Raw genomic sequence first — 21,016 nt, forward strand, 5'->3', positions numbered from 1 at the left:
GTTCTCAGTAGATCACTATCAATGATGTCAAACAGTACAGTACCTGCCATTTCACCTGCGCAGTCTTCTCCATCACTGGAGTCTTCCTGAACAACACAACAACAACAGATCATCAGAATATCAACTGTCAACTGCATTAAGCCACATCCACTAGTTTACATAGGCTACTCGACATGCTCATGTTAGTCATGACCTACAGTACTATTCAAAAGTTTGAACACACCTACTCATTCCAGGGTTTTTCATTATTTTTACTATTTTCTACATTGTAGAATCATAGTGAAGACATCACAACTATGAAATAACACATATGGTATCATGTAGTAACCAAAAAAGTGTTAAACAAATCAAAATGTATTTTATATTAGAGATTCTTCAAAGTAGCCACCCTTTGCCTTGATGACAGCTTTGCACACAGCTTGGCATTCTCTAAACCAGCTTCACCTGGAATGCTTTTCCAACAGTCTTGAAGGAGTTCCCACATATTCTGCGCACTTGTTGACTGCTTTTCCTTCATTCTGCGGTCCAACTCATCCCAAACCATCTCAATTAGGTTGAGGTCTTGTGATTATGGAGGCCAAGTAATCTGGCGCAGCACTCCATCATTCTCCTTCTTGGTCAAATAGCCCTTACATAGCCTGGAGGTGTGACTGTGGTCATTGTCCTGTTGAAAAACAAATGATAGTCCCACTAAGTGCAAACCAGATGGGATGGAGTATCGCTGCAGAATGCTGTGGTAGCTATGCTGGTTAAGTGTGCCTTGAATTCTAAATAAATCACAGACAGTGTCACCAGCAAAGCACCTCCACACCATCACACCTCCTCCTCCATGCTTCACGGTGGGAACCACACGTGGAAATCCTAAGTTCACCTACTCTGCGTCTCACAAAGGCACGGCAGTCGGAACCAAAAATCTCAAATTTGGACTCATCAGACCAAAGGACAGATTTCCACTGGTCTAATGTCCATTGCTTGTGTTTCTTGTCCCAAGCAAGTCTCTTCTTATTATTGGTGTCCTTTCATAGTGGTTTCTTTGCAGCAATTCGACCACGAAGGCCGGATTCACGCAGTCTCCTCTGAACAGTTCATGTTGAGACGTGTCTGTTACTTTAACTCTGTGAAGCATTTATTTGGGCTGCAATTTCTGAGGATGTTAACTCTAATGAACTTATCCTCTGCAGCAAAGGTAACTCTGGGTCTTCCTTTCCTGTGGCGGTCCTCATGAGAGCCAGTTTCATCATAGCGCTTGATGGTTTTTGCGACTGCACTTGAAGAAACTTTCAAAGTTCTTGAAATTTTCAGGAATGACTGACCATCATATCTTAAAGTAATGATGGACTGTCGTTGGACTTGGTCTTATACCAAATAGGGCTATCTTCTGTTTACCACCCCTACCTTGTCACAACACAACTGATTGGCCCAAACACATTTAAAGTAAGAATTAAACTCATTTTAGAGGAATTTAACTAGGATTAATTTAAAACTATGTTTAAAGTTTGGTGCAACAATATTTATAGATAAATCTTGATTTAAACCAGTTTAAGAGTTAATCCATGTTGGTGCAACCCACCGTGAGAGTTATACTTCAAACTTCAGAGCAGAGCAGTGGTGAGTGGGGAGAGGAAAGTTTGTGTGTGAAAGATAGTGTGTGTTACTGTGTGTTTAAAAAAACTAAAACAAGGAGACCCAGCTGTAAGCGTCTTTTAGGGTGTGTTAGGTGAGTTCTCAAAGTAGTGTATGCATCACGTTTCAGGTATGATCCAGATGCAGACAATGTCGAAGAAACAAAAGTTTATTTCTAATGCGGGGCAGGCAAACGACAGGTCAAAGGCAGGTGGGGGTCAGTAATCCAGAGAGGGTGCAAACGGTCCAGAACGCCAGGCAGTCTCAGGGTCAGGGCAGCCAGGGGTCAATAATCCAGTGAGGTGAGACAAGGTATAGAACAGCAGGCAGGCTCAGGGTCACGGCAGGCAGAAAGGGCAAAACAGGACCAAGAAACAGACAGGAGCAGGGGAACAAACGCTGGTAGGTTTCACGAAGAAAACAAACTGGCAACAGACAAACAGAGAAGACAGGTATAAATACACATTGGATAATGGGGAAGATGGGTGACACCCGGAGGGGGGTGGAGACAAGTGCAAAGACATGTGAAACAGATCAGGGTGTGACAGAATGGTATAGTGTAGCGGAGTAGTGTATTGTGCCATCTATGGGTTTACAGGGAATTTGTTATTTTTGTCCCCCAAGACTACACAAATCTTACATAGAATATGATCAGACACTGTTGTTGGTCAAACACAGAACAGGCTACTACTGTATGAGCCAATGCTTTATATTGTTTTTTTGAAACAGGTGCTTGAAGATGTGAAGCCGCTAAGGAGCCTTCACCACACATTGGAAAGGTGCGTGCATGTGTGTGCGCACGTGTATGTATGTGGGTGTGTGTTTCCTGCTTTTCAAAAGAGAATAACTCGCACTAAGCCATAGAGGCATAGAAGTTTCCTCTCCCACTGTTTTCTAATTCAACTGTAATATCATGATCATTAAGCCAGGGTTTAAAAGAGGGGGGGAGACCTGTCAACTACTGAGCACTACTTACACTAAATATCTCATTTTAACAACGAAAGTCTGCAATATAATCATTGTGATAAAGCTACACTGTGTCTATGGCAATCTGATTTGGGAGAACATTACATTTTAACTGCTGCTGAAATTTCCCTCTTACTTTGTGGCAGTAACACACCTGTCTGTCTCTGTCTCTGGGGCAGTAAAATGGCTATAAAGTCAGTTGCTTAGTAACATCATTAAACAAGAGAAACCTTTTCCTGCCCTCCTCTGTAGAGGGAGGGTGCGACTGGGGCGTTGAGAGAGTGTGCATATTTCAGGACTTGACTCTACTCGAAATCTATTTATCCGCATACAAAAGGTGTTTTCAGGTTTGATACTACTATAAACTATACTCTGATGTAGGACACAAAGCATAACAACAGAAGTGGTTTGCAATTGCAAGATGCAGTGCAGGATGCATTTTCTAGGATTGTTAGGAACAGAAAGGGGAATGTTTTAAAAGGTGGAGATTAGGGCTGTGGTGGTCACAAAATTTAGTCAGCCTGTGATTGTCAAGCAAATAACTGGTAATTGACCATTAATTAACATAAACACATTTAGCATCTCCTGGCTTCCACACATAGCCTACAAGCCACTGATGGAACATCTACATTTTAAAAAGTGTAATAAATCCATGTAACATAGCCTACACCTTCACAATAAACCCATGACTTATTTTAGACAGGTCTAAAGAAAAATTAAATGAAGAAAATGTTGTCCATTTCTAGACTCTGAGTTGTCCTTATGTTAGGTCCTGGTCTGGCTATGCCATAAAGCTGTGGGCAACACTAGTTAATTTAGCAGACAAGATTTGCTTAGAATTCCTTGGCATTATTTTATAGTATGAAGAATACAACTGAACAAATCTGAAAAAAATAGAAAGTATATTTTCTCCAAACGATTTGAGAGAGTGTGCACATGCGGCTATTCTGTGTTGAGCGGTTAACCTGTTGGTGATAGGGGGCAGTATTTGCACGGCCGGATAAAAAACATACCCGATTTAATCTGGTTATTACTACTGCCCAGAAACTAGAATATGCATATAATTATTGGCTTTGGATAGAAAACACCCTAAAGTTTCTAAAACTGTTTGAATGGTGTCTGTGAGTATAACAGAACTCATATGGCAGGCAAAAACCTGAGAAGATTCCTTACAGGAAGTGCCCTCTCTGACCATTTCTTGGGCTTCTACACTCTCTTTATTGAAAACTGAGGATCTCTGCTGTAACGTGACACTTCCTACGGCTCCCATAGGCTCTCAGAAGGCGGCAAAACGGTGAATGATGCCTTTGGAGCCCCTGGCTGAAAAACAGTAGCGCATTTGGATAGTGGTCGATCAGAGAACAATGAGACTGGGGCGCGTGCACGAGGCGACACCATGTTTTTATTTTTTCGTCTTTGAACGAAAACAGGGTTTCCCGGTCGGAATATTACCGCTTCTTTACGAGAAAAATCGCATAAAAATTGATTTTAAACAGCGGTTGACATGCTTCGAAGTACGGTAATGGAATATTTAGAATTCTTTTGTCACGAAACGCGTCGGGCGCATCACCCTTCGGATAGTGTCTTGAACGCACGAAAAAAACAGAGGATATTTGAACATAACTATGGATTATTTTGAACCAAACCAACATTTGTTATTGAAGTAGAAGTCCTGGGAGTGCATTCTGATGAAGAACAGCAAAGGTAATCCAATTTTTATTATAGTAAATCGGAGTTTGGTGAGGGCCAAACTTGGTGGGGTTCAAAATAGCTAGCCCGTGATGGCGAGCTATCTACTCAGAATATTGCAAAATGTGCTTTTGCCGAAAAGCTATTTTAAAATCGGACATAGCGATTGCATGAAGGAGTTCTGTATCTATAATTCTTAAAATAATTGTTATGTTTTTTGTGAACGTTTATCGTGAGTAATTTAGTAAATTCACCGGAAGTTTGCGGTGGATATGCTAGTTCTGAACGTCACATGCTAATGTAAAAAGATGGTTTTTGATATAAATATGAACTTGATTGAACAAAACATGCCTGTATTGTATAACATAATGTCCTAGGAGTGTCATCTGATGAAGATCATCAAAGGTTAGTGCTGCATTTAGCTGTGGTTTGGGTTTATGTGACATTATATGCTAGCTTGAAAAATGGGTGTCTGATTATTTCTGGCTGGGTACTCTGCTGACATAATCTAATGTTTTGCTTTCGTTGTAAAGCCTTTTTGAAATCGGACAGTGTGGTTAGATTAACGAGAGTCTTGTCTTTAAAATGGTGTAAAATAGTCATATGTTTGAGAAATTGAAGTAATAGCATTTCTAAGGTATTTGATCAACGCGCCACGGGATTCCACTGGCTGTTGAGTAGGTGGGACGATTTCGTCCCACATACCCTAGAGAGGTTAACAAAGAATTAGGTACTCCTATATGCTTAATTTAGAGTTATTAATGTAACTTTAGTTGTTCTACAAATGTTGGGCTACATGTTTTGATTTTTAATACATTGTAAGGCTGCCTGATGCGACTCTAATGATGATTTGGAAAAAAGTAGCTTGAAAGGCATAAATAGGCTGTACACACTTCATCAGTCTCTCATTCACAATTTGACAAGCACTTGATAATGCCTCACATTTCCCGGCGGAATCCCCTTTGTGTGGCCGTAATGCACCCTAAAAAAATCCATGCCTCTCCCTGAGTGCTGCGTAATCCGAAGTACCTCTCACTCACATAGCACTCCATCACGTGATCAGGTCTCTCTCATAAGCTACAAGTGAATACACACACATCCAGGACGCAACTGCGCACATTGTTTTCCAATTCAGAGGTGCATATTGACGATTTTGGAAGAACTGTCCACATTTCCTTTTCGTCAGCCAACAAGAAGAGTAGGCCTAACGAACACTAGCCTATGTCAATCTACTATCCCCCGTATTACAAAAGTTGACCTATTCTGTGCGAGAAATAAATATTCCAACCATAGTCTGGGACAGTTGTGGGATGGAATAGATCCCAAATTAATACAACCACTCGCATCAATGTTCCAAGATGGCGTAGCAGTGCAGACGAGGTTTGTCGTTCTCGTGTACTTATTTGTATTCTTCGTCTTTTTTTGTATATATATTTCAATTTATTTGCAATCTTTTTTCTATTTTTAAATAAAATATACCTTCCGGTAACCCACCTCACCCAACGTGATACGGATCCTCTATTTTTTTAGACCTTATAGCCAGAACTGCCATCAGAAGCTAACCAGCTAATTAGCTACTAGCTATTTAGTCATTGTCAGCCACTGCTAGCGGCATTTACCTTCCGCACACACACCAGACGTTTTTTTAGCCTGTATAATACTTGCCAGCCTGCCAGTATCATACTGTTTTCTCCACTACAACGCCGGATTCCTGCCGTAAGCCCTGGACTATTACTCCTGATCATCACAGCTAGCTAGCTGCCACCGAGTGACCCAGCCCCGAAGCTTTGGACCTTTGCATCGGATCATTGCAGCTAGCTAGCTGCTACCGAGTGGCTATAGTGGCTAATGCCCCGAAGCTAGCACCAGTTAGCCGCGAGACAGGCGCATCTCCCGGCTAGCAAACAAAATTACTACAACTACAATAACTCTTTCGCCATCTGGCCTGGACCCTTTGTCGACACGGCGCCCGCCGTACCATCACGACTGGTCTGCCGACGGAACTCCATCCACAGTGCCCTCAACCGGCCTTTGCCGGACGTCGAGCAGACACTTCTACTAACCCCGGCCTGCTAACTGTAAACTCTGTGTCTCCTGCGTGCTAGCGTAGTAACGACTACCCCGCGGCTTCCCTGTTCCATCTATTGTTGTTCACTGGACCCTATGATCACTTGGCTACATAGCTGATGCCTGCTGGACTGTTCATTAATCACGGTACTCCATGTTGTTTATTTTTTTGTTTATCTGTTGGCCACAGCCTCGAACTCAGGCCCTGTGTGTCGTTAACCGACCCTCTCTGCCCATTCATCGCCATTTTACCGGTTGTTGTTGTCTTAGCTGTTGTCTTACCCATTGTTGTCTTAGCTAGCTCTCCCAATCAACATCTGTGATTGCTTTATGCCTCGCTTTATGTCTCTCTCAAATGTCAATATGCTTTGTATACTGTTGTTTAGGATAGTTATCATTGTTTTAGTTTACTGTGGTGCCCCTAGTCCCACGCAACATGCCTCAGATACCTCCTTTGTCCCACCTCCCACACAAGTGGTGTCCTCACCCAGTATAACTAGTGTGTCCAGAGATGCAACCTCTCTTATCATCACTTGGTGCCTGACCATCATATCTTAAAGTAATGATGGACTGTCGTTGGACTTGGTCTTATACCAAATAGGGCTATCTTCTGTTTACCACCCCTACCTTGTCACAACACAACTGATTGGCCCAAACACATTTAAAGTAAGAATTAAACTCATTTTAGAGGAATTTAACTAGGATTAATTTAAAACTATGTTTAAAGTTTGGTGCAACAATATTTATAGATAAATCTTGATTTAAACCAGTTTAAGAGTTAATCCATGTTGGTGCAACCCACCGTGAGAGTTATACTTCAAACTTCAGAGCAGAGCAGTGGTGAGTGGGGAGAGGAAAGTTTGTGTGTGAAAGATAGTGTGTGTTACTGTGTGTTTAAAAAAACTAAAACAAGGAGACCCAGCTGTAAGCGTCTTTTAGGGTGTGTTAGGTGAGTTCTCAAAGTAGTGTATGCATCACGTTTCAGGTATGATCCAGATGCAGACAATGTCGAAGAAACAAAAGTTTATTTCTAATGCGGGGCAGGCAAACGACAGGTCAAAGGCAGGTGGGGGTCAGTAATCCAGAGAGCGTGCAAACGGTCCAGAACGCCAGGCAGTCTCAGGGTCAGGGCAGCCAGGGGTCAATAATCCAGTGAGGTGAGACAAGGTATAGAACAGCAGGCAGGCTCAGGGTCACGGCAGGCAGAAAGGGCAAAACAGGACCAAGAAACAGACAGGAGCAGGGGAACAAACGCTGGTAGGTTTCACGAAGAAAACAAACTGGCAACAGACAAACAGAGAAGACAGGTATAAATACACATTGGATAATGGGGAAGATGGGTGACACCCGGAGGGGGGTGGAGACAAGTGCAAAGACATGTGAAACAGATCAGGGTGTGACAGAATGGTATAGTGTAGCGGAGTAGTGTATTGTGCCATCTATGGGTTTACAGGGAATTTGTTATTTTTGTCCCCCAAGACTACACAAATCTTACATAGAATATGATCAGACACTGTTGTTGGTCAAACACAGAACAGGCTACTACTGTATGAGCCAATGCTTTATATTGTTTTTTGAAACAGGTGCTTGAAGATGTGAAGCCGCTAAGGAGCCTTCACCACACATTGGAAAGGTGCGTGCATGTGTGTGCGCACGTGTATGTATGTGGGTGTGTGTTTCCTGCTTTTCAAAAGAGAATAACTCGCACTAAGCCATAGAGGCATAGAAGTTTCCTCTCCCACTGTTTTCTAATTCAACTGTAATATCATGATCATTAAGCCAGGGTTTAAAAGAGGGGGGGAGACCTGTCAACTACTGAGCACTACTTACACTAAATATCTCATTTTAACAACGAAAGTCTGCAATATAATCATTGTGATAAAGCTACACTGTGTCTATGGCAATCTGATTTGGGAGAACATTACATTTTAACTGCTGCTGAAATTTCCCTCTTACTTTGTGGCAGTAACACACCTGTCTGTCTCTGTCTCTGGGGCAGTAAAATGGCTATAAAGTCAGTTGCTTAGTAACATCATTAAACAAGAGAAACCTTTTCCTGCCCTCCTCTGTAGAGGGAGGGTGCGACTGGGGCGTTGAGAGAGTGTGCATATTTCAGGACTTGACTCTACTCGAAATCTATTTATCCGCATACAAAAGGTGTTTTCAGGTTTGATACTACTATAAACTATACTCTGATGTAGGACACAAAGCATAACAACAGAAGTGGTTTGCAATTGCAAGATGCAGTGCAGGATGCATTTTCTAGGATTGTTAGGAACAGAAAGGGGAATGTTTTAAAAGGTGGAGATTAGGGCTGTGGTGGTCACAAAATTTAGTCAGCCTGTGATTGTCAAGCAAATAACTGGTAATTGACCATTAATTAACATAAACACATTTAGCATCTCCTGGCTTCCACACATAGCCTACAAGCCACTGATGGAACATCTACATTTTAAAAAGTGTAATAAATCCATGTAACATAGCCTACACCTTCACAATAAACCCATGACTTATTTTAGACAGGTCTAAAGAAAAATTAAATGAAGAAAATGTTGTCCATTTCTAGACTCTGAGTTGTCCTTATGTTAGGTCCTGGTCTGGCTATGCCATAAAGCTGTGGGCAACACTAGTTAATTTAGCAGACAAGATTTGCTTAGAATTCCTTGGCATTATTTTATAGTATGAAGAATACAACTGAACAAATCTGAAAAAAATAGAAAGTATATTTTCTCCAAACGATTTGAGAGAGTGTGCACATGCGGCTATTCTGTGTTGAGCGGTTAACCTGTTGGTGATAGGGGGGCAGTATTTGCACGGCCGGATAAAAAACATACCCGATTTAATCTGGTTATTACTACTGCCCAGAAACTAGAATATGCATATAATTATTGGCTTTGGATAGAAAACACCCTAAAGTTTCTAAAACTGTTTGAATGGTGTCTGTGAGTATAACAGAACTCATATGGCAGGCAAAAACCTGAGAAGATTCCTTACAGGAAGTGCCCTCTCTGACCATTTCTTGGGCTTCTACACTCTCTTTATTGAAAACTGAGGATCTCTGCTGTAACGTGACACTTCCTACGGCTCCCATAGGCTCTCAGAAGGCGGCAAAACGGTGAATGATGCCTTTGGAGCCCCTGGCTGAAAAACAGTAGCGCATTTGGATAGTGGTCGATCAGAGAACAATGAGACTGGGGCGCGTGCACGAGGCGACACCATGTTTTTATTTTTTCGTCTTTGAACGAAAACAGGGTTTCCCGGTCGGAATATTACCGCTTCTTTACGAGAAAAATCGCATAAAAATGTATTTTAAACAGCGGTTGACATGCTTCGAAGTACGGTAATGGAATATTTAGAATTCTTTTGTCACGAAACGCGTCGGGCGCATCACCCTTCGGATAGTGTCTTGAACGCACGAAAAAAACAGAGGATATTTGAACATAACTATGGATTATTTTGAACCAAACCAACATTTGTTATTGAAGTAGAAGTCCTGGGAGTGCATTCTGATGAAGAACAGCAAAGGTAATCCAATTTTTATTATAGTAAATCGGAGTTTGGTGAGGGCCAAACTTGGTGGGGTTCAAAATAGCTAGCCCGTGATGGCGAGCTATCTACTCAGAATATTGCAAAATGTGCTTTTGCCGAAAAGCTATTTTAAAATCGGACATAGCGATTGCATGAAGGAGTTCTGTATCTATAATTCTTAAAATAATTGTTATGTTTTTTGTGAACGTTTATCGTGAGTAATTTAGTAAATTCACCGGAAGTTTGCGGTGGATATGCTAGTTCTGAACGTCACATGCTAATGTAAAAGATGGTTTTTGATATAAATATGAACTTGATTGAACAAAACATGCCTGTATTGTATAACATAATGTCCTAGGAGTGTCATCTGATGAAGATCATCAAAGGTTAGTGCTGCATTTAGCTGTGGTTTGGGTTTATGTGACATTATATGCTAGCTTGAAAAATGGGTGTCTGATTATTTCTGGCTGGGTACTCTGCTGACATAATCTAATGTTTTGCTTTCGTTGTAAAGCCTTTTTGAAATCGGACAGTGTGGTTAGATTAACGAGAGTCTTGTCTTTAAAATGGTGTAAAATAGTCATATGTTTGAGAAATTGAAGTAATAGCATTTCTAAGGTATTTGATCAACGCGCCACGGGATTCCACTGGCTGTTGAGTAGGTGGGACGATTTCGTCCCACATACCCTAGAGAGGTTAACAAAGAATTAGGTACTCCTATATGCTTAATTTAGAGTTATTAATGTAACTTTAGTTGTTCTACAAATGTTGGGCTACATGTTTTGATTTTTAATACATTGTAAGGCTGCCTGATGCGACTCTAATGATGATTTGGAAAAAAGTAGCTTGAAAGGCATAAATAGGCTGTACACACTTCATCAGTCTCTCATTCACAATTTGACAAGCACTTGATAATGCCTCACATTTCCCGGCGGAATCCCCTTTGTGTGGCCGTAATGCACCCTAAAAAAATCCATGCCTCTCCCTGAGTGCTGCGTAATCCGAAGTACCTCTCACTCACATAGCACTCCATCACGTGATCAGGTCTCTCTCATAAGCTACAAGTGAATACACACACATCCAGGACGCAACTGCGCACATTGTTTTCCAATTCAGAGGTGCATATTGACGATTTTGGAAGAACTGTCCACATTTCCTTTTCGTCAGCCAACAAGAAGAGTAGGCCTAACGAACACTAGCCTATGTCAATCTACTATCCCCCGTATTACAAAAGTTGACCTATTCTGTGCGAGAAATAAATATTCCAACCATAGTCTGGGACAGTTGTGGGATGGAATAGATCCCAAATTAATACAACCACTCGCATCAATGTTCCAAGATGGCGTAGCAGTGCAGACGAGGTTTGTCGTTCTCGTGTACTTATTTGTATTCTTCGTCTTTTTTTGTATATATATTTCAATTTATTTGCAATCTTTTTTCTATTTTTAAATAAAATATACCTTCCGGTAACCCACCTCACCCAACGTGATACGGATCCTCTATTTTTTTAGACCTTATAGCCAGAACTGCCATCAGAAGCTAACCAGCTAATTAGCTACTAGCTATTTAGTCATTGTCAGCCACTGCTAGCGGCATTTACCTTCCGCACACACACCAGACGTTTTTTTAGCCTGTATAATACTTGCCAGCCTGCCAGTATCATACTGTTTTCTCCACTACAACGCCGGATTCCTGCCGTAAGCCCTGGACTATTACTCCTGATCATCACAGCTAGCTAGCTGCCACCGAGTGACCCAGCCCCGAAGCTTTGGACCTTTGCATCGGATCATTGCAGCTAGCTAGCTGCTACCGAGTGGCTATAGTGGCTAATGCCCCGAAGCTAGCACCAGTTAGCCGCGAGACAGGCGCATCTCCCGGCTAGCAAACAAAATTACTACAACTACAATAACTCTTTCGCCATCTGGCCTGGACCCTTTGTCGACACGGCGCCCCGCCGTACCATCACGACTGGTCTGCCGACGGAACTCCATCCACAGTGCCCTCAACCGGCCTTTGCCGGACGTCGGAGCAGACACTTCTACTAACCCCGGCCTGCTAACTGTAAACTCTGTGTCTCCTGCGTGCTAGCGTAGTAACGACTACCCCGCGGCTTCCCTGTTCCATCTATTGTTGTTCACTGGACCCTATGATCACTTGGCTACATAGCTGATGCCTGCTGGACTGTTCATTAATCACGGTACTCCATGTTGTTTATTTTTTTGTTTATCTGTTGGCCACAGCCTCGAACTCAGGCCCTGTGTGTCGTTAACCGACCCTCTCTGCCCATTCATCGCCATTTTACCGGTTGTTGTTGTCTTAGCTGTTGTCTTACCCATTGTTGTCTTAGCTAGCTCTCCCAATCAACATCTGTGATTGCTTTATGCCTCGCTTTATGTCTCTCTCAAATGTCAATATGCTTTGTATACTGTTGTTTAGGATAGTTATCATTGTTTTAGTTTACTGTGGTGCCCCTAGTCCCACGCAACATGCCTCAGATACCTCCTTTGTCCCACCTCCCACACAAGTGGTGTCCTCACCCAGTATAACTAGTGTGTCCAGAGATGCAACCTCTCTTATCATCACTTGGTGCCTGGGTTTACCTCCAATGTACCCGCACCCCACCCTACCCCTGTCTGTACATTATGCCCTGAATCTATTCCACCTTATCCAGAAATCTGATCCTTTTATTTTCTGTCCCCAACGCACTAGACGACCAGCTTTGATAGCCTTTAGCCATACCCTCATCCTAATCTGTTCCTCGGGTGATGTGGAGGTTAACCCAGGCCCTGCGTGTCACCAGGCACTCTCATTTGTTGACTTCTGTAACTGAAAAAGCCTTGGTTTCATGCATGTTAACATCAGAAGCCTCCTCCCTAAGTTTGTTTTACTCACTGCTTTAGCACACTCCGCCAACCCTAATGTCCTTGCCGTGTTTGAATCCTGGCTTAAGAAGGCCAGCAAAAATTCTGAGATTTCCATACCCAACTACAACATTTTCCATCAAGAGAGAACTGCCAAAGGGGGAAGAGTTGCAATCTACTCCAGAGATAGCCTGCAAAGTTCTGTCATACTTTCCAGGTCTATGCCCAAACAGATTGAGCTTCTACTTTTAAAAATGAGTCTCATTGTTGCCGCCTGTTATAGACCCCCCTCAGCTCCCAGCTGTGCCCTGGACACCATATGTGAATTGATTGCCCCCCATCTATCTTCACAGTTCGTTCTGTTAGGTGACCTAAACTGGGATATGCTTTTAACACCCCGGCAGTCCTACAATCTAAGCTAGATGCCCTCAATCTCACACAAATGATCAAGGAACCCACCATGTACAACCCTAAATCCGTAAACATGGGCACCCTCATAGATATTACCCTGACCAACTTGCCCTCCAAATAGACCTCTGCTGTTTTCAATCAGGATCTCAGCGATCACTGCCTCATTGCCTGCATCCGCTATGGGTCCGCGGTCAAACGACCACCCCTCATCACTGTCAAACGCTCCCTAAATCACTTCTGCGAACAGAACCTTTCTAATCGACATGGCCCAGGTATCCTGGAAGGATATTGACCTCATCCCGTCAGTAGAGGACGCCTGGTCGTTCTTTAAAAGTAATTTCCTCACCATCTTAAATAAGCATGCCCCTTTCAGAAAATGTAGAACTAAGAACAGATATAGCCCTTGGTTCACTCCAGACCTGACTGCCCTCGACCAGCACAAAAACATCCTGTGGCGGACTGCACTAGCATCGAATAGTCCCCGCAATATGCAACTTTTCAGGGAAGTCAGGAAACAACACGCAGTCATTCAGGAAAGCAAAGACTAGCTTTTTCAAACAGAAATTTGCATACTGTAGCTCTAACTCCAAAAAGTTTTGGAACACTGTAAAGTCCATGGAGAATAAGAGCACCTCCTCGCAGCTGCCCACTGCACTGAGGCTAGGTTACACTGTCACCACCAATAAATCCACGATAATCGAGAATTTCAATAAGCATTTCTCTACGGCTGGCCATGCTATCCTCCTGGCTACCCCAACCCCGGCCAACAGCTAAGCACCCCCCGCAGCTACTTGCCCAAACCTCCCCAGCTTCTCCTTCACCCAAATCCAGATAGCAGATGTTCTGAAAGAGCTGCAAAACCTGGACCCGTACAAATTAGCTGGGCTAGACAATCTGGACCCTCTCTTTCTAAAATTATCCACTGCCGTTGTTGCAACCCTTATTACCAGTCTGTTCAACCTCTCTTTCGTATCGTCCGAGATCCCCAAAGATTGGAAAGCTGCCGCGGTCATCCCCCTCTTCAAAGGGGGTGACACTCTAGACCCAAACTGTTATAGACCTATATCCATCCTGCCCTGCCCTGCCTTTCTAAAGTCTTCGAAAGCCAAGTTAATAAACAGATCACTGATAATTTCGAATCTCACCGTACCCTCTCCGCTGTGCAATCCGGTTTCCGACCTGGTCACGGGTGCACCTCAGCCACGCTCAAGGTACTAAACTTGCTGCTGGGGATTCCCTGATCCACCTCTATGCAGACGACACCATTCTGTATACATCTGGCCCTTCTTTGGTCACTGTGTTTACCAACCTCCAAACGAGCTTCAATGCCATACAACACCCCTTCCGTGGTGTCCAACTGATCTTAAACGCCAGTAAAACCAAATGCATGCTTTTCAACCGTTCGCTTCCTGCACCCGCCCGCCCGACTAGCATCACTACTCTGGACGGTCCTGACTTAGAATGTGGACAACTACAAATACCTAGGTGTCTGGCTAGACTGTAAACTCTCCTTCCAGACTCATATTAAACATCTCCAATACAAAATGAAATCTAGAATCAGCTTCCTATTTCGCAACAAAGCCTCATTCACTCACGCTGCCAAACATACCCTCATAAAACTGACCATCCTACCGAACCTCGATTTCGGCGATGTTATTTATAAAATAGCTTCCAATACTCTACTCAGCAAACTGGGTGCAGTCATTTATTTATTTGTTCACAGTGCCATCCGTTTCGTCACCAAAGCCCCTTATACCATCTACCACTGCGACCTGTATGCACTCGTCGGCTGGCCCTCGCTACATATTCGTCGCCAGACCCACTGGCTCCATGTCATCTATAAGTCTATGCTAGGTAAAGCTCCGCCTTATCTCAGCTCACTGGTCACGATAACAACACCCACCCGTAGCATGCGCTCCAGCAGGTATATCTCACTGGTCATCCCCAAAGCCAACACCTCCTTTGGTCGCCTTTCCTTCCAGTTCTCTGCTGCCAATGACTGGAATGAATTGCAAAAATCGCTGAAGCTGAAGACATACATTTCCCTCACTAACTTTAAACATCAGTTATCTGAGCAGCTAACCAATCGCTGCAGCTGTACATAGCCCACCCAATCTACCTACCTCATCCCCATATTGTTTTATTTACTTTTCTGCTCTTTTGCACACCAGTATTTCTACTTGCACATCATCATCTGCACATCTATCACTCCAGTGTTAATTTGCTAAATTGTAATTACTCTGCTACTATGGCCTACTTATTGCCTTACCTCCTCAAACCATTTGCACATACTGTATATAGACTTTCTTTTTTTTCTATTGTGTTATTGACTGTACGCTTGTTTATTCCATGTGTAACTCTGTGTTGTTGTTTGTGTCGCACTGCTTTGCTTTATCTTGGCCAGGTCGCAGTTGTAAATGAGAACTTGTTCTCAACTAGCCTACCTGGTTAAATAAACGTGAAATAAAAAAAATGTAAAAACAATTTTTACGCAATGAGGCTGACACAACAGTTCGGAACGTTTAGCTTAACATGTTGATAAAATATTAGGCTGTGTCTTAACATTATACGCGCAGCAATGCGCACAGAGCAGTATCAATTTCCATTAGCTGGAAAACACCACTATCAAAAGTGACCGCAAATGCAATTATGCATGTAATCTTTAATTATTAAGGCGTATTTTTATGGTGAAAATTATCTTCCCCAAAACTCAGGCGCTGCTTATGTATGCCAGTTAGGCTCTACACCCCTTGTAAAGCGGATTAAGGTGCTTCATTTTAAGAAGTTATTTGGCTACTTTATGGGCTAGGCTACATGAGGTGTGTGACCAGGATTAGAAAAAGTTGCAAAAAAGGCTTTGTTTCTTGCCAATGCTGGGCATCATAAACAAGTGATAACATTTATTTCACAAGTGATAGGCTAATATTGTTACCCATCAGACTATTCCTGATTTAATCATGTCTTTACATATACAAAAAAAATATAATGTGTGAAATTTGTTTTGATTTAGACTGGACCATTATCATGCATGCACCTGTCTCGAAACGGTTGAAGGGGAAAAAATAAATGTCATCTATGCACTTAAAATAGCAAATTGAGGACACTTTTCTAATGGTTCATCTTCATGCCAGCCAGGTAGGCTATACTCCTGTTGTAAAGATAAGCAATGTGCTTAATATTAGGAAAGTTGAGAAGTACTGTAAATATAGTAGGCCTAGCTTATAGAAAGCTGATAGGAACCTCCTTTTTTAAATAGAGGCCATCACTGTGTTTTCTCATGGAATTGCATAGCCTATAGAAATGTTGCACAACATGATTAGATTTTCGTTGACATTTGTATAGATTAGAGGGACAATAGAGTACTGAGTACCAGGCAGTTAGCACATTTGGTAGACTACTAATGACCATCAGCAGCATCAGAGCTTGGAGTAGCCGAAATACCGTGACTAAGCGTTTGCTAGATCAAATCCCCAAGCTGACAAGGTAATAATCTGTTGTTCTGCCCCTGAACAAGGCAGTTAACACACTGTTCCTAGGCCGTCATTGTAAATAAGAATTTGTTCTTAACTGACTTGCCTAGTTTTTTTTTTGAATGACTCGTGACCAACGGTCACCGCAACAGCCCTAGTGGAGATGAGTGTGTGTAATGTGTACCCAGCAAACACAAATAGGTTCTGTGCAAGTTCCCAGAACATTTGTTCGGTCACAGCAAATGTTCTCATAGAATGTTTGTATAAAACATTTGCCTGATGTTGCAGGAACGTTCATAGAACACATTTAACCTGTTAGGGCTAGGGGGCAGTATTGACACGGCTGGATAAAAAACATACCCGATTTAATCTGGTTACCACTCCTACCCAGTAACTAGAATATGCATATACTTATTACATATGGATAGAAAACACCCTAAATTTCTAAAACTGTTTGAATGGTGTCTGTGAGTATAACAGAACTCAAATGGCAGGTCAAAACCTGAGAGATTCCTTTACAGGAAGTGGCCTGTCTGACCATTTCTGGAACTTCTTTGCCATCTCTATCGTTTACTAAGGATCTCTGCTCTAACGTGACACTTCCTACGTCGTCCATAGGCGCTCAGAGCCCGGGAAAAACCTGAATGTCGTCATCCCAGCCCCAGGCTGAAACACATTATCGCCTTTCTCAAGCGAATTACAAATTCCTCAAAAATACAAAAACTTCAATTTTTCAAACATATGACTATTTCACAGCATTTTAAAGACAAGACTCTCCTTTATCTAACCACACAGTCTGATTTCAAAAAGGCTTTACAACGAAAGCAAAACATTAGATTATGTCAGCAGAGTACCAAGCCAGAAATAATCAGACACCCATTTTTCATGCTAGCATATAATGTCACAAAAACCCAGAAGACAGCTAAATGCAGCACTAACCTTTGATGATCTTCATCAGATGACACACCTAGGACATTATGTTATACAATACATGCATGTTTTGTTCAATCAAGTTCATATTTATATCAAAAAACAGCTTTTTACATAAGCATGTGACGTTCAGAACTAGCATACCCCCCGCAAACTTCCGGGGAATTTGCTAACAATTTACTAAATTACTCACGATAAACGTTCACAAAAAGCATAACAATTATTTTAAGAATTATAGATACAGAACTCCTCTATGCACTCGATATGTCCGATTTTAAAATAGCTTTTTGGTGAAAGCACATTTTGCAATATTCTAAGTACATAGCCCAGCCATCACGGGCTAGCTTTTTAGACACCCGGCAAGTTTAGCCTTCACCAAAATCAGATTTACTATTGTAAAAGTTTGATTACCTTTTGTTGTCTTCGTCAGAATGCACTCCCAGGACTGCTACTTCAATAACAAATGTTGGTTTGGTCCAAAATAATCCATCGTTATATCCGAATAGCGGCGTTTTGTTCGTGCGTCCCAGACACTATCCGAAATGGTAAATCAGGGTCGCGCGCATGGCGCAATTCGTGACAAAAAATGTCTAAATATTCCATTACCGTACTTCGAAGCATGTCAACCGCTGTTTAAAATCAATTTTTATGCAATTCATCTCGTAAAAAAGCGATAATATTCCGACTGGGAATCTCCTTTTCGGCAAACAGAGGAAAAATCACAAAGACGGGGGTGGCCAGGGCACGCGCCTAAGCCCACAGTCCCTTGATCGGCCACTTGAGAAAGGCGATAATGTGTTTCAGCCTGGGGCTGGGATGACGACATTCAGGTTTTTCCCGGGCTCTGAGCGCCCATGGAAGACGTAGGAAGTGTCACGTTAGAGCAGTTAGATTAACGAGAGTCTTATCTTTAAAATGGTGTAAAATAGTCATATTTTTGAAAAATTGAAGTAATATCATATCTAAGGTATTTGAATAACTGGCTGTTGAGTAGGTGGGACGCAAGCGTCCCACCTAGCCCATAGAGGTTAATCATTGCCTCAATTTTGTCCCGCACATTGAATATAGTTGCGGAGAGTCCCTGTAATCCTAGATTCAGATCATTCAGGCAGAAAAAACATCACCCAGATAGGCCAGTCATGTGAGAAACTCGTAGTCATGCAAGCAGCCAGACAAGTGAAAATGATGGTCAGTAAAGAATGCTTTAAGTTCATCTCTCATTTCCTCTCAATTCCAAAAAACGTGTCAATACTTTTCCCCTTGATACCCAGCGCAATTCTGTATGTTGTAAAACCATTATATGGTCGCTGCCCATAGCATTGCATAGTGCAGAAAATACACGAGAGTTCAGGGCCCTTGCTTTAACAAAGTTAACCATTTTCACCGTAATGTCCAAAATGTCTTTCAAGCTGTCAGACATTCCCTTGGCAGCAAGAGCCTCTCGGTGGATGCTGCAGTGTACCCAAGTTGCACAGAGCAACCGGTTGCACACGCATTACCACTCCACTATGTCTCCCTGTCATGGCTTTTGCGCCATCAGTACAGATACCAACATGAGCAGCAGCTACATTTGGCTACATACAGACCGTTAGTGGAATTCCCGCAAGAGAGTAATGGTTAATGTGATTGAATGTTAATTATTTGACTAGGCTACCTGTATTTGACATTGTGTTGTTATTTCGCTGAACACTAGATGGTGTAATTTTATTTTTGGCAGTGAAACCAGGCTACTCAGGCAAGATTTATTTATTTTTTAATTTTTTGTAAACTTTTCAAAAATTGTATGAATGTCATCACAACTGAGCATATTTACTGTTTTGGGAATCTCTCTTGTACTGTTCCTACCTGTTCTGGGAACCTTTAAAGAACTCAGAAAGGCTGTTCTGTCAACATTCTTGAAACATCAAAGAAACGTGTTGTGCACCCTGATATAAACATTATCTGAATGTCAGCACAACTGGACAGTTTTTGTGGGAGCATGTCCTTCAGAACCTAATGAAACATTCTGGGAACCATTAAAGAACAGACTAAATGTGTTCTTGGAACGTTCTTGTAACATCAGATGAATATTTTGCACCCATTCTCTGAATGTTTTGGGGATTTTATCATGCTAATGTTAAATAAAACCCTAACTAGAACTTAATGGGAATCTTGGCTGATGTTCTGGGAATGTTCCCGGTTTGCTGGGTAGTTACTACTGTGTGTTTGTGTGTGTGAACCAATGGAAGAGCTCTCAGGTGGTATGGAATGGCCAGTTAACCTCTTGACGGTCGCCTAGGATAGGGGGCGCCACAGCGCATTTTGAAAAGAATTCGTGCCCATTTTAAACGGCCTACTACTCAAACGCAGAAGCTAGGATATGCATATAATTAATACTTTAATCTGGTTACTACTCCTGCCCAGTAACTAGAATATGCATATAATTATTGGCTTTGGATAGAAAACACCCTAAAGTTTCTAAAACTGTTTTAATGGTGTCTGTGAGTATAACAGAACTCATATGGCAGTCAAAACCCCGAGACAGATCGAAACAGGAAGTGGAATTCTGAATTGCGGACTCAACTTCATCACGTTGCCTATTAATCACACCGTAAGCTATGGTTCATTGAGCACTTCCTATTGCTTCCACTAGATGTCCCCAGTCTTTACAAAGTGGTTGAGTCTCCTACTGTGAAAACTGACAGAATGATACGCTGTGGAACGTGGTCACACGGAGAGGGCCATCACCATTATGACGCCGGCGCCCCTGGCTACCCTCCCCTTTCGAAACGTTTATAAAGACAATGCAATCGTCCCCCTTGAATCTTATTGGAGCTCTGGTTGAAAAAGGCCCTAAAGATTTATGTTATACAACGTTTGACATGTTTGAACGAACCTAAATAAGAAAAAAATGCATTTTGTTGAAAGAGTAGCCCCGCGCACCTCGGAACTTTTGGTGCAGCCTTCAGAACGCGCTAACAACAACAAGCTAATGGAACATAAAGGATGAACTTTTTCGAACGAAAATACATTTGTTGTGGACATGGGATTCCTGGAAGTGCCTAAGGATGAAGATAATCAAAGGTAAGGGATTATTGACAATAGTATACAAGACTAGATTTGATATGCGATTGTTCCAAGATGGCGCTGACCTGTATTGCTAGCCTATTGTTCTGAGTATCGCATCCCCTTTTATCGCAAAGTGTGATTACCCAGTAAAGTTATTTTTAAATCTGGAATTACAGGTGCTTTCAAGAGATATTCATCTATAAATCTTAGAATGACAATATTACATTTTAAAAATGTTTTCGAATAGTAATTTAGTAAATTGTAGCGCTGTTTCCTCGGATGCATTTGAGAGAAAATAGTTAGTCAACGTTACGCACCGATGTAAAATGCTGTTTTTATATATAAATATGAACTTTATCGAACAAAAGAATGCATGTATTGTGTAACATGATGTCCTAGGTGTGTCATCTGATGAAGATTGTC

At 42.1% G+C, this 21,016-nt stretch overlaps 1 protein-coding gene across 4 annotated transcripts in view; it reads right to left on the minus strand.

The window, feature by feature from the left end:
* Positions 1-21,016, minus strand: part of wdfy4 (WDFY family member 4) — a 211,162-nt gene that overhangs the window by 41,099 nt on the left and 149,047 nt on the right. For all 4 annotated transcript variants that reach the window (XM_014198725.2, XM_014198716.2, XM_014198734.2 and 1 more), the window contains exon 51: positions 44-86. In XM_014198725.2, coding sequence (XP_014054200.2) covers positions 44-86 — 43 coding nt within the window. The remainder of the gene's footprint in view (positions 1-43; positions 87-21,016) is intronic.

Source organism: Salmo salar, chromosome ssa01 (genome assembly GCF_905237065.1).
Source record: "Salmo salar chromosome ssa01, Ssal_v3.1, whole genome shotgun sequence".
NCBI classification, from domain to species: domain Eukaryota; kingdom Metazoa; phylum Chordata; class Actinopteri; order Salmoniformes; family Salmonidae; genus Salmo; species Salmo salar.